Consider the following 12,497-nt stretch of genomic DNA (forward strand, 5'->3'; position numbering starts at 1 on the left):
TCTGTGAAGTGACAGCGATTACGTTATCTATTGTGATCGTGAAAGAAGATCCTGCTCGAGGGATCCCTGGGTGGCGCAGCGGTTTAGCGCCTGCCTTTGGCCCAGGGCGCGATCCTGGAGACCCGGGATCGAATCCCATGTCGGGCTCCTGGTGCATGGAGCCTGCTTCTCCCTCTGCCTGTGTCTGCCTCTCTCTCTCTCTCTGTGTGTGACTGTCATAAATAAATAAAAATAAAATAAAATAAAAAGAAGATCCTGCTCGAGAAGCACCGAGCATGGTGCCCGTGCTCACCAAGGTTAGAGGGCAGGTTCACGGGAGGTTTAGCTGCGATTCTATTTGTTAGAATCTGGTCGATGGCCCCAAGGTAAGCATCTAACATGCTGGTCCAGTAACTTCTAAGAAGAGGAAACAATGACCATGGTGCATTGCAGACGAGCACAACATCCATCGCAGTCCTAGGGGTGGGAATTGGGTAGGTAATATGCGATTTTTAAAGATTTTATTCATTTATTTATTTGAGACACAGAGAGAGAGATAGAGACGGAGAGAGAATCCCAAGCAGTTTCCCTGCTGAGCGCGGAGCCCAAAGAAAGGCTCGATCTCACCCACCCCCCATCCGAGGTCATGATCTGAGCTGAAACCAAGAGTCGAAAGAGTCCAACGCTTGACCAGCTGAGCCACTGGGGCGGCCCTCGGGTAGGTAAGATCCATCCGTTCCTAGTACTGACGTGTAGTGATGACCGCTTCTCGCTGAAGCCGCTGCCAGTCCCAGGCCTAAGCACGGCACCAGCCTAACAATGCGGCGACTCTCCCAGCTGGAAGCTGAGCACGGGGAGGCTGCGACTTGCCCAGAGTCACGCGATAAAGGGCAGGGTGGCACCCGAGCCCAGGGCTGGCAGGCCTGAAGTCCCACGTGCCTGCTGCCTGGTGTGGGGTCCTCAGCCCCATCCCTGGGGTTGTCTTTACGATCGAGGGGTTTGTTTTTCCCCTCCGCCTCTTTCTGGCTTTCCCCCCTAGCTGTTGGGGCAGCCAGGGCCCTAGCCCTGCGTTCTCCTCTGACTCCTCGCCTCCTTTGATGGCTTCTCCCCAAACACAGCCAGGGATTCCTGGGAGGCTCAGTCGGTTAAGCATCCGGGTCTTGACTTCGGCTCAGGACATGATCTCAGGGTCAGGAGATCGAGCCCTGTGTCGGGCCCCACACTCAGCTCAGAGTCTGCTTCTCCCTCTCCCTCTGCTGCCCACCTCCCCATCCTGCCTCAAATCAATCAATAAAAAACATTTTTTAAAATAATAAAATAAGCAGAAACAAGGAAGTACTTGAAAAAAATTGTTGAATGCTTAAATCTATGAAAAGTGACTTATGGGGGCGCCTGAGTGGCTCAGTCAGTTAGGGGTCTGCCTTCAGCTCAGGTTCTGGGATCGAGCCCCACATCAGGCTCTCTGGTCAGCAGGGAGCCTGCTTCTCCCTCCCCATCACCCTCTTCTCTCTGCTTGTGCTCTCTAATAAATGAATAAAATCTTTATAAAAAAAGTGATTTATATTAACTTCAACTTTGCCTAAATTATCACCCAGAATGCTCTCAGAATGGCAAAGCAACATCTCAAATCGATTACACATGCCAGAGTTTGATTTCAAAGTCGCTGCCAGGAAAGAGGCCCTTTGTGAGCAAGTTGGTTCCAAGAGACCTTTTCGGTGAAGAGATTTTATAGGAACAAGAACGGTTAAAGAAACAAAGGATTTAAAAAAAAAAAAAAAAGAAAAAAAGTCTGGTTAAAGAGGATTCGGTTCATCAGCTGAGTAACTCAGCTTCCCAGAAGTTTATAATCTCATTTTTGTTCTAGCAGGACATTCCTCAAGCGTTTTATCAGGAACGCTAACTCCTTCCCAGAAAGAGGTTGCAAATTCCACCACGGAAAGGAGTGGCGGCCTAGACGAGGTTTGAGATAGTTTTCTTTTTCCATCTTTAAGTGACTTCATTGTCCACTTCAACCCATTTGTGTCCCCGATTACGTGGTGAGGAAGGGGCTCGGTTCACATGAGAGGCAGGGAGAGAATGTGAAGTCAAGTTTAGGAGCTCGAAGCAGCCTTTCTTCCTTCTCCATTCTTGAGTGTTAAACAGGTGAGGTTTATCTAGACTCCTCGGGGTTTGCCTGCTGGGGAGGTAGCCCGGAAGGTACAGAAGATTCTGTTCGGAATGCTCGCAGGGGCAGCGGGGTATGGGCAGCAAGCCAGCGGGCCTAGGAACGGCACAGAAGAAAGGGGTGCGTGGGGGACCGAGGGGGGGCACGGGCGGGGAGTAGCAAGCATTCCAGGGCCGCGGGGAGCCTCGATCCTGCTGACCAGGGAGGCCTCACAGAGACATTAACGGAAATGACTAAAAGTTTGGAAGGAAAAAAAATGCAAGAAGAGCCCCCTCCAATCCTAAAAGTAGAGCTTGAGCAAGGCCCACACTGAAATGGAGAAAAGCCGTGAGATCCACACGGGCAAAGGGCCAAACTGGAAAGAATTCCCATGTCCATCAACAGGTGAAGGGCTAAACCGTTCAGGGTGTGATTCACGGACCCCTCGGCGCCCAGGGCTGAAGAGCTGCTTCCCATACCAGCCTGGACGGACCACACGACGTTTTGTTGAGTGAAAGAAACCAGACATGTGCACACACACTGTACGATCGCAGGTAGAGGGAGTCCAAGGACCAGGAAAAATCTGTTGGGATAGAAATCAGTTTCCTGTTTCTAAAATGATGATGATAACGGTACCCACCTGACAGTCACGGCCGTGAGGGGGAAAGGATGGTCCAGCTACGGCAGTGAGCCCGGAAACCCTGGTGCATGGTAACCTAAGAAAAGTCAGCCGCTGTGTTGATTGGTTTCATTCACCGCTTGAGCAGTTTGAACCACCAGGTACGAGCTGATACTCCCAAATTTGCATTTCTTTCCCTGGAGCTCCTTATTCTGCTTGTCTACCTTGTGGTACGACAGCCACCTTAAATTTAAACGTTTATCTAAAAAATTACCTCGGGGCACCTGGGTGGTTGAGCGTCTGCCTTCGGCCCAGGGCATGACCCCGGGTCCCAGGATCGAGTGCCCCATGTCAGGCTCCCCACAGGGAGCCTGCTTCTCCCTCGGTCTGTGTCTCTCAGGAATAAGTAAATATATTTCTTTAAATTACCTCATCCCCCTCACCCCTTAAATCTAATTCTTCCTGTATTCGTCATGTTTGTTGAAAGCGCCCCCATCCCCTGAGTCACCTAGGACAAAGATCTTGGGCTCACTGTGTGCCGCTGTTCAGGAAGCTGCCAGGAAGCGAGGGGCTGATTGGCAGGGCCTCTAAAACCTGCATCTTTGATAGTTACACCATTCGCTGTCCTTAGGGAGAGCAGTAGACTTCAAAGGGGAGGCCACTGGGCACAGAGTCCTCAGGAACACTAGGATTTAAAAGAATAGGTGGAGGATGAGAAATACATGGAGTTGAAAAAAATCAAAAACTAATCAGAGAGGGAGGAGAAGCCAGAGTTTTCTGTTATGGGGACACAAGAGGAAAGAATTTTTTATTTTATTATTTTATTATTATATTAATTTAATTTAATTTTATTTTATTTTATTTTATTTATTTGAGGTGGTGAGTGGCAGAGGGAGGAGACGGTCAAGCCGACTCTGTGCTAAGTGCGAAGTCTGATACACAGCTGGATCTCACGACATGAGATCATGACCTGAGCCAAAATCAAGAGTCCAACACTTAACTGACTGAGTCCCCCCACCCCCACCCAGGTACTCCTGGTGAGGAATTTTTTTCTTTTAAGATTATTTATTCATGACAGACAGAGAGAGAGAGGCAGAGACACAGGCAGAGCGAGAAGGAGGCTCCATCCAGGGAGCCGGAAACGGGACTCGATCCAGGGTCTCCAGGATCATGCCCTGGGCTGAAGGCGGCGCTAAACCGCTGCACCACAGGGGCTGCCCAGCCATGCCCGAGGAAAGAATTCCTAAAGAGAAGAAGCCATCAAGTAAGATGAAGACTGAAGAATTGCTTTGGATTTTGCAGTTAGAAGATCACCACTGACCTGAGCAAGGGCAGTTTCAGGAGGCGGGGGGAGCCGCCAGCAATGGAGATGCTGGAAGATGAGGAAAGTCAACGATGACTGCACAGCACAGCATCCAAAACGGGGGGCTTGGAAGACAGAAAGGAGAAGGGTCACAAGAAGCGACACCCATTTTCAAAACGTCAGATTCCTTATCTTTTTGGTGCCTCAAGGGCAGGTGCTTGACGATGTAGACAAATTCAGATGTTTACACCAAAATCAGCCAGAGGAACAAAAGCATGACTCCTTCTCAGAAAAGATGGTGAATTTCTTCTTAAATTCTTAAAAATCTATGAGCATCCAAACTCCAAGCCATTTGGCGATGGGACATGTGAATAGCCACGTGCTTAATCAAAACAGTGTCCTCCGGATTCTTTCTTGAATCAATCAGGAACTCTCTGGTGGTTCTCATGTAGTTCAGCTTCACTGTGTCGAGAGGTCTTCTGCACTAAGAAGGTATAATGTTATGAACAACTGGGGACCCAACAAATTGGGTCTTTCAAGAGTCTGGGATTGGAGGCAATCTAACCTTTTTTTTTTTTTTCATGTTTCTATGACTTTGCACTAGAAGTACACCTGGCACTAAATAAATGATTATTGGAATAAGTGGAACAAAGCTAGCTATCAGATGATATTAAACTAAATGCCCATACTCCACTTCTAAAAGGCCCATAAGCCAACGATGGTTAAAAGACGAAAGATGAAAAGAAAGTCTTGATTATATCATGCAATGACTAACTTGCTAAATCCAGAGCACAAGCTTCCCTGATGAATCACGCACAAGAAGCTGAACAGATCAACCTCCTTTTAACTCAAACTGACACCTTTCCCCCTCCTCTGCAATAGATGAACTCTTTCCATATTTAGATAAAAATCTCAAAATTGCTATTGGCACATAGTTAGGTACTGCAATTTTTTAAATGCTAATTAGTTAACTAAACAGTATTTTGCTGAAAACATCAGAGGGGCCTCATGAAGGACACATCTACATCCCACTGAACCTTCATTAAGGCCAGTGAGATACTGTTTAGTTCCTTTTATTATCATGGAACCTAATGGTAGCAGATGATATATTTCCAAGTATGGAGCTGTTTAAAGGATCGCAATTCAACTTGGCACAGTGGCAGACGGTCATAAACAGCACAGGCATGCAGCAAGTATGGCCCCGTATGCATGATGACAAGGGTTTAGTTGCCAGTAATAGGAAAGGACAGACACCAATATTTACTAACAACCCATGACTTGTCAGGACTTATTCCTACATTTTTCTTATTTAATGTTTGGGGAGTCCATGAGGTGGGTATTACTTTTCTTTCTGCAGATGAGGAAATAGGTAAAAAGACAGCACACAACTTTTGTCTTAGGTCATACAGTTACTATCTAGCCTCACTGGGATTCATAGTCCAAATGTGTGAAAATTTCGTCAAACTCCAAAGCTCATGGCCTTTCTGCTACAGCACATGGGGGTGAACCTATCCCAGACAATCAAGTGCAAAAAGACAATGTTGAAATAAAAAAATCTAAGCAGTAGTCATAATAATATTATTATTGTTTAGTATCACCTAATTATTTGATTTGCAGAATCAGTATAATTATTATCCACAGTTATACATAACTGCATACAAACCTATGATGTAACTAGTATGACTATTATCAAATCAGAGCTATTATGGCAATTTTGAGTCAGAAATAAAGTAAATGAAGAAAATCAATAAAATAAAAAAACAGAGACCAAGAGAGAGAATTCTGGAGCCAGTAAGATTTATTAAAGGCATTCTCTTTATAACATTTATCAGTGCACATGATTCTAACAGTAAATATATTCTCATCATTCATTTGAATACTGTATAACAATTTACTTAAAAGCATAAATATATATATTTACACAAAATTTTACAAAGACACTAATAGGTTTCTGACCAATGAAGTCATGAGTTTAGAAAGCATGAAATAAATATTACGTACCAAACCAAGATGAAAACTACTGTATTGATACTTTAGAAAGTTCAAAGAAGTTCAGGCAAAGTTCTTATATGTATATCTATACTTCATAAAACTTGATAGCAAAAAAAAAAAAAAAAAAAACTTGATAGCAAAAGTGCCTCTTGGCAGAGCACTGACTATTAAAAATATGTTTAGAACCTCAGAAAGAATACAAGCCTAAATGCCAGAAAGAAAAGAAAAAAAAAAAAAAGAAAGAAAAGCAAATTTGCTACACTTCACCATTTTAAAGCACCTGGCTACACAGCACATGGTTTATTAACATTGTTCTGGCTACAATAACCAGTATTTGCCTACAATCTCTTCCCAACAAGGAAGTTACTGAACTTACCCATGGTACTAATATCCAATTTTCACTTGTCATGCCAAATGGACAAGTGATATATATCTGCAAGTGAAAAGGGCCCATGAAAGATCAGTTTATTTAAAAGAATCATTCTCCAGAAACTGCTCAATATCACCCACACAGAATCACTAAGTATCTTTCCAAATTACACATATGCTTGTGGTGAAAAATGTCAAACTATTTCCTTAACAAAAGATCCCAAAAGGAGAATATTCTCTTTATTACCTGATTGCAAACTAAGGCTTTTTAAAACTGTGAGATATAATAGGGATCTTCAATCTTTACCAAATCATGTACAAACTCATTACACCTTTAACCAAACAAGCATCATCAAGAAAACGTCCAGCCTCTGATTTCCTAACACCGTGCAAAAGGTAAGTGAGATTCTGGCAACATTTAATTGGTTTTAAACTATATTCATAAAGCCCCCATTGTGGAACATAGATAACATGGTGAACTATTATGTCAGCAGCCATATTATTAATATAAAATTATACGATATTCAGGTAACTACTTCTCATTTGGAAAGAAAAGGAAACTGCCCTTGAATGCACTATTCAAAATGGCAACCAGTTAAACTTTCGAGCAGCAATTTTAGATATTAACATGCAGGTTAAGCTGCCTTAGTTAAACCGATATCGGCAATTTGACCATAAACCTCCTTGTAGTTATTTGCAGGGGAGAGAAGGCACAGGAACAAAGGTAACTTTGCTCTTCATGCATTTCCACTCATGAAAAAATAACTTATAACGACTATAGTAACCATTTACACAAAGCTCAAGAACCAACCAGAGAGAGTATATCAATGCTAAAAATAAACATTTAAAATCCAAGGCAATGAGAAACTGGAGAAATGACCACTCGCCTGTTTTCCAGCTCCTAATTTCATTCTCTTGCCACTATGTTCCAGCACAGTGAGTACCTATTTAAAATTGTCTGCCGAGAAACTTCCGAATACACATTCTGAAATTGGGATTCCATAATGCTCATACTGTCCACACCCAATAGAAGGCCACCAACAGATGTGGACTTCTTTGAAACATTTATGCTGACTTCCTGCTTTTTATATTCTCCTACATAAGGAAAATTGCCTACCCAGTGTTCTCTCTCTTTCATGGATGGTCCTAAAGAGCCTATGTATCAGAATTCACACCCACTGAATCCTCCTGGGTGTGCTTTCCTCTGAGGTCCCTGCTGGGGATGAGCCATGGAGTTCATAGACACGCTTTGGTACACCTTTATTCCTAACGGAATCAGTCCTGCTTGATTTAGATTGTTGTCCTTCTTCCCTGGTATTTTGATTACAAGTTTCCCAGGATTTCAACAAATCAGGTCTTTCTTCAGATTCCAAACATAAGAGGAGTGACTTGACTACAGATTCTAGTCCCCCGTGGCCAACTTGGGGTATTCTCTTCTCACAGTTGTCAAGAGAAGTAGAGCACATGCTCAAGTCATCATGAAAATCCTTGGCCAAGCTGCAAAGACTTTCAACACAATTCTGGAGAAGATTTTTGTCACTATGGCATCCTATGCAAGGATTAGAAAAAAGTTAATTAATCCTTTTTTTATCAAGTATTTATTACTCTTTTATGACTCTATCTTTTAGGTCAAAGTAACCCTATCAAGACAAATCTAAACTATTTAAGATTAAGTATACTTATAAGTATACTTGATAAGCTTATCTGCTAAATAAGCACTTGGTTTTTTGGGATCTAATTATTTAGGCAAAGTATTTATATACATTAAGTGGGAATACAACCAAACAAGTTCCTATATTGGTAATTAATGTTAAGGAAGTAGCATTAATTAGACTTTAATTAATGAGTTAGACTAGAAATTAAAAAATGAGAGTCTTTAAACTATAAAATTTTGATTAATTACAAATTCTGTCTGGAATATATACCTCTCAATGCAGAAATAATAATCTGAATAGTTTGCTCCAAGCAATGTTTTAACTTCAGGAATTCTGGTGCAAAATTAACCATCTTCTTCACATCTTGGTATCCAGAATTCTGTTGTAGTTGAGTTCTGAAACTTTTCTATAAATAAAGTTAATATTTTTAAAAATACAAAATAGGCTACATGACAGTAAGGCTTGGTCAATACGATTTTAATCACCAGAATCGTATCTTCAAGAAAGAAAATGAGTTTAATTTCTTCACCGGTGCCTAGTTCACCAAAATACAAAATCAGTAATTACTTTTTTAAAAGAAATAAGAACTTTAAATTAACTTTATTTTTTAAATTTAAAAAAAAATTAAACTAAGCTTTACACCTAAGAGATCAAGAGTTGCATGCCTCATGGATTTAGCCAGCCAGGTGCCCCAAGAATTTTAAATTTTTTTTTTTTAAGGTATTTATTTATTTATTTGTGATAGTCACAGAGAGAGAGAGAGGCAGAGACACAGGCAGAGGGAGAAGCAGGCTCCATGCACCGGGAGCCCGACGTGGGATTCGATCCCGGGTCTCCAGGATCGCGCCCTGGGCCAAAGGCAGGCGCCAAACCGCTGCGCCATCCAGGGATCCCTGCCCCAAGAATTTTAAATTAATTGTAAATCAAAGTTCAATCATCATCATTACCTGGGGATGAAATAAAACAGTACCCTTTATCATCCAATATAAAAGATAAATTAATTTTTTAGAGTTCAACTTTATATATCTCCCATTTATTTTTATGTAAATAAAAATTTTCAAGATGGTATTTCTCTCCTTTTTGACACATTGATTATATACTTAGTTTATATTTTTCTATTTACTTGACATGAAAATAAAATAATTGGAGCACCCGGGTGGCTCACTGGTTGAATGTCTGCCTTTGGCTCAGGTCATGATCCTGAGGCCCTGGGATCGAGTCCCACATTGTGCTCCCCCACAGGGTGCCTGCTTCTCCCTCTGCCTGTGTCTCTGTCTCTCTCTGTGTGTTTCTCATGAATAAATAAATAAAATCTTTAAAAAAATTTGTCTAATTCACTTATATTTTTAAATCTTTAGGCATACTGATTATTAAACACAATATTTTAGCCAATGACTGTCCCAGGAAAAGCTGACAGTTACTAAACCAGTAGTAGTAAGAAATAGATAAAATACATTAACATTAATCAATTTCCATACAATATCATCTATTACTAAAACAAATAAGTTATGACATCCAAGAGGAAGTAACTAGAGAGCTATTATACATGCTACAACTAACCATGCACAAAAGAATTGTCTGGCTAAGGATAAAAACTGAAATAAACATATATTCATACTTTGAATGAAATGATAAAATACACCAACAAAAGTAAACATTAAAGCTTCTCTTACTGTTTTCCACTCAGCAAACATATTTTCAAGACATCCAATCAATTCCGTGGCTTTAGCTTTCATCTGTTTGGTAACCTATACAGAATGTTAATATATCTTATTACATAAATAATTATTTAGAACTTTAAAAATCCCAGAACACTATAGGACAAGATGGGGTAGAATTTTATTCTAAGAAGTCAAGACTAGAGTTCTATTATTGGGACTGCAATTAAATAACTTAAGTACCTAAATCATGTAAGCAGAATTTCTTTCAAAATAAATTGCACATTGGTTCTACATTAAATATAGATACACTGATGTTTGTGATAATAACAGCATTTTGTCTTACATTTAAATATTTATAGGAATGAAATTTCTAAGACTTCCCTTGGAAGAGGGTGATATGATGCGCTAAGAACTATATTTACATTTTCCCCAGTTTTACTGAGATATATTTGACATATAACATTGTAGTGAAGTGTACAGCATAATGATTCAATATACAAAATGATCAAAGTTTAGTTAACATCCATTACCTCATATAGTTACAACTTTTTTCTTGTGATGAGAACTTTTAAGATCTACTCTCCTAGCAACTTTCAAAACTACAATACAGTAGGTCTTATTAACTATAGTCCCCGTGCTATACGTTACATCCTCAGGGCTTCTTCACTGTACAGCTGGAAGCTGGGACTTCTGGACCACCTGCACCTATTTCACCTACCCCCACCTCCTTTCTGCCTCAAGTAACCCTAATCTGTTCTGTTTCTATGAGTTAAGCCTTTTTTTTAATTCCACATACAAGTGAGATTATACAGTATTTGTCTTCATATATCCAAGTTATTTCACTCACATATTTTATTATTTGCTTCTCAATTATAACTCTAGGCTGCATATGTAATTGTCTTCCGTTTACAAACAAGAAAACAGATTCCAAGCTCCTAAGACTCAGAACCAGTGTGAGAACCCCAGCCTAAATTCCAAGCCTTTGCTTTTGCACTGCTCAATGCTGCCCCCGTAAGGCACCTTCTCACTTAATTTCTGCTGAGGGATTGTGATATAAGAATTTAATTGGCTTTACCCACACAGCACTTCCCTAGGTCTAACTTAAATTTCCCCTATGTGGTAAAAAACAAAAACAAAACCACACACAAATTCTTTTTTCCCCTGGCACCAGCTTTACAATTATAATTCCAATGCCTTATGTTTGAACCCATTTTCTATTTCTTCAGATTCTTTGTTTTCCTTCCACAGGTTCTTGAGCTTTAACTTACAAGAATACAAGCTAAACCCCACTGTGACTATACAGCTATGGCATAGAGAAAATGAGAGGAAGGGAAGTAGAAATCTTCATGAAAATGCAGATAATATGAATTTTATGCAAGATGGGCCTGACCCTTTTGCTGTGTATTTCCTCAAAACAACAGCAAAGCTAACATCTGCATTCTGCTTTACTACTTACTAAGCACATTCACAGGTATTACTTCATCTCTGCTTTTCATTAACTTGTTCTAAACCCTCTTGCACTTTTTCTGCCAGCAGAAATGCTACTTTGCAAACAGTGACAGATAGAGTGCTTTAGTGATAAATGGTGTTGCTGCTGGGCAAAACCAAGCTAGAGATGTCAGCAGTGGTCAGTATGAGTCCACTTTCCTCAAAGTTGCATTATAGAACTGAAATCAGCCTTATGTCTCCTGGGACATGATCAGACCCCCGTATCTTGATTTAGTGACAAAATGAGCGCCTTTGAATTCATTTTTATTTTACAAACAAAACACAAAGTGAGAAAGGCAAACATACACAAAGCACAAGTGCAGGCAAGCTGAGGGACCTAAGATTTGCCAGGCACTGTATTTAGCATTTTCCTATACATTGTTCTTAATTTCACATAACCTCAGAACAATGTTATGAAATACGTATGATCATCCTCACTTTTTAAATGTGACAAGTGAGGTTCAGATAAGCAGCTCAAGGCTACACAGGAAGTAGGAGAACAATTTAATGTTCAGTGTCAGGGTGCCTGGCGGGGGGCTCAATCAGCTAAGCATCTGCCTTTGGTTCAGGTCATGATCAAGCCCTGAATCAGGCTCCCTGCTCAGTGGGGGTCTGCTTCTCCCTCTACCTCTGCCCCTCTCCCTGCCTGTGCACTCTCCTTCTCTCTCTCTCTCTCTCTCTCTCTGTCTCTCTCTCTCAAAATAAATCAATAAAATCTCAAAAAAAAAAAAAAATAGGGATGCCTGGGTGGCTCAGTGGTTGAGGGTCTGCCTTCAGCCCAGGGCTGTGATCCTGGAATCCCCGGATTGAGTCCCACACAGGGCTCCCTACAGGGAGTCTGCCTCTCTCCCCGTGTCTCTCATGAATAAATAAGTAAAATCTTAAAAGAAAAAATGTTCATGGTCTTCTCCAGCTCTGAGACAGTTTAGGCAGCGATTAATCCATGTACCCTTTAGTCTAAGGAAAGAAATGGAGATCCCCTCTGGCTTACATGGAAAGTTTCTCTCCTAATAAAGAAGCTAAATATACATCAGTGAAAAGGTTTTTCTAAAAGGGAAAAAAAAAATCTAACTTACTCGATGCCTTTCTGGAAACAATTAGTCAGAGGGGTGGAAGCTAACAGTCCTCCACCTGATTTAATTTCCTAGATCAATCAATGTGTATCTAAATGAGTATCTATCCTAGTGGGGATGATCTCAGGAACCACAACATGCCCAGGTAGCTCCATCCCAGCTAACTGACTCCAGAAAAAGAAATGGAACAGGCAGGGATGGTTTTAACAAAAAGT

General features: G+C 40.9%; 1 protein-coding gene and 1 long non-coding RNA gene across 2 annotated transcripts in view; both read right to left on the bottom strand.

The window, feature by feature from the left end:
• Window positions 1-2,204: 2,204 nt before the first annotated feature.
• Window positions 2,205-4,501, bottom strand: LOC140635973 (uncharacterized). Its single transcript, XR_012033355.1, has 3 exons — window positions 4,063-4,501; window positions 3,274-3,426; window positions 2,205-2,838 (listed from the first exon to the last, which is right to left on the bottom strand). It is a non-coding gene; the product is annotated as an uncharacterized lncRNA (long non-coding RNA).
• Window positions 4,502-5,824: 1,323 nt separating this feature from the next.
• The window catches only part of KIF14 (kinesin family member 14), a 54,040-nt gene continuing 47,367 nt past the window's right edge, over window positions 5,825-12,497 (bottom strand). Inside the window, exons 28-30 of the mRNA XM_072831340.1 lie at window positions 9,734-9,808; window positions 8,331-8,466; window positions 5,825-7,954 (exon numbers count right to left, since the gene is read on the bottom strand). Of these exons, the coding sequence (XP_072687441.1) occupies window positions 7,575-7,954; window positions 8,331-8,466; window positions 9,734-9,808 (591 nt within the window). The 3' untranslated portion in view covers window positions 5,825-7,574. The remainder of the gene's footprint in view (window positions 7,955-8,330; window positions 8,467-9,733; window positions 9,809-12,497) is intronic.

Source organism: Canis lupus, chromosome 6 (assembly GCF_048164855.1).
Source record: "Canis lupus baileyi chromosome 6, mCanLup2.hap1, whole genome shotgun sequence".
NCBI lineage: Eukaryota > Metazoa > Chordata > Mammalia > Carnivora > Canidae > Canis > Canis lupus.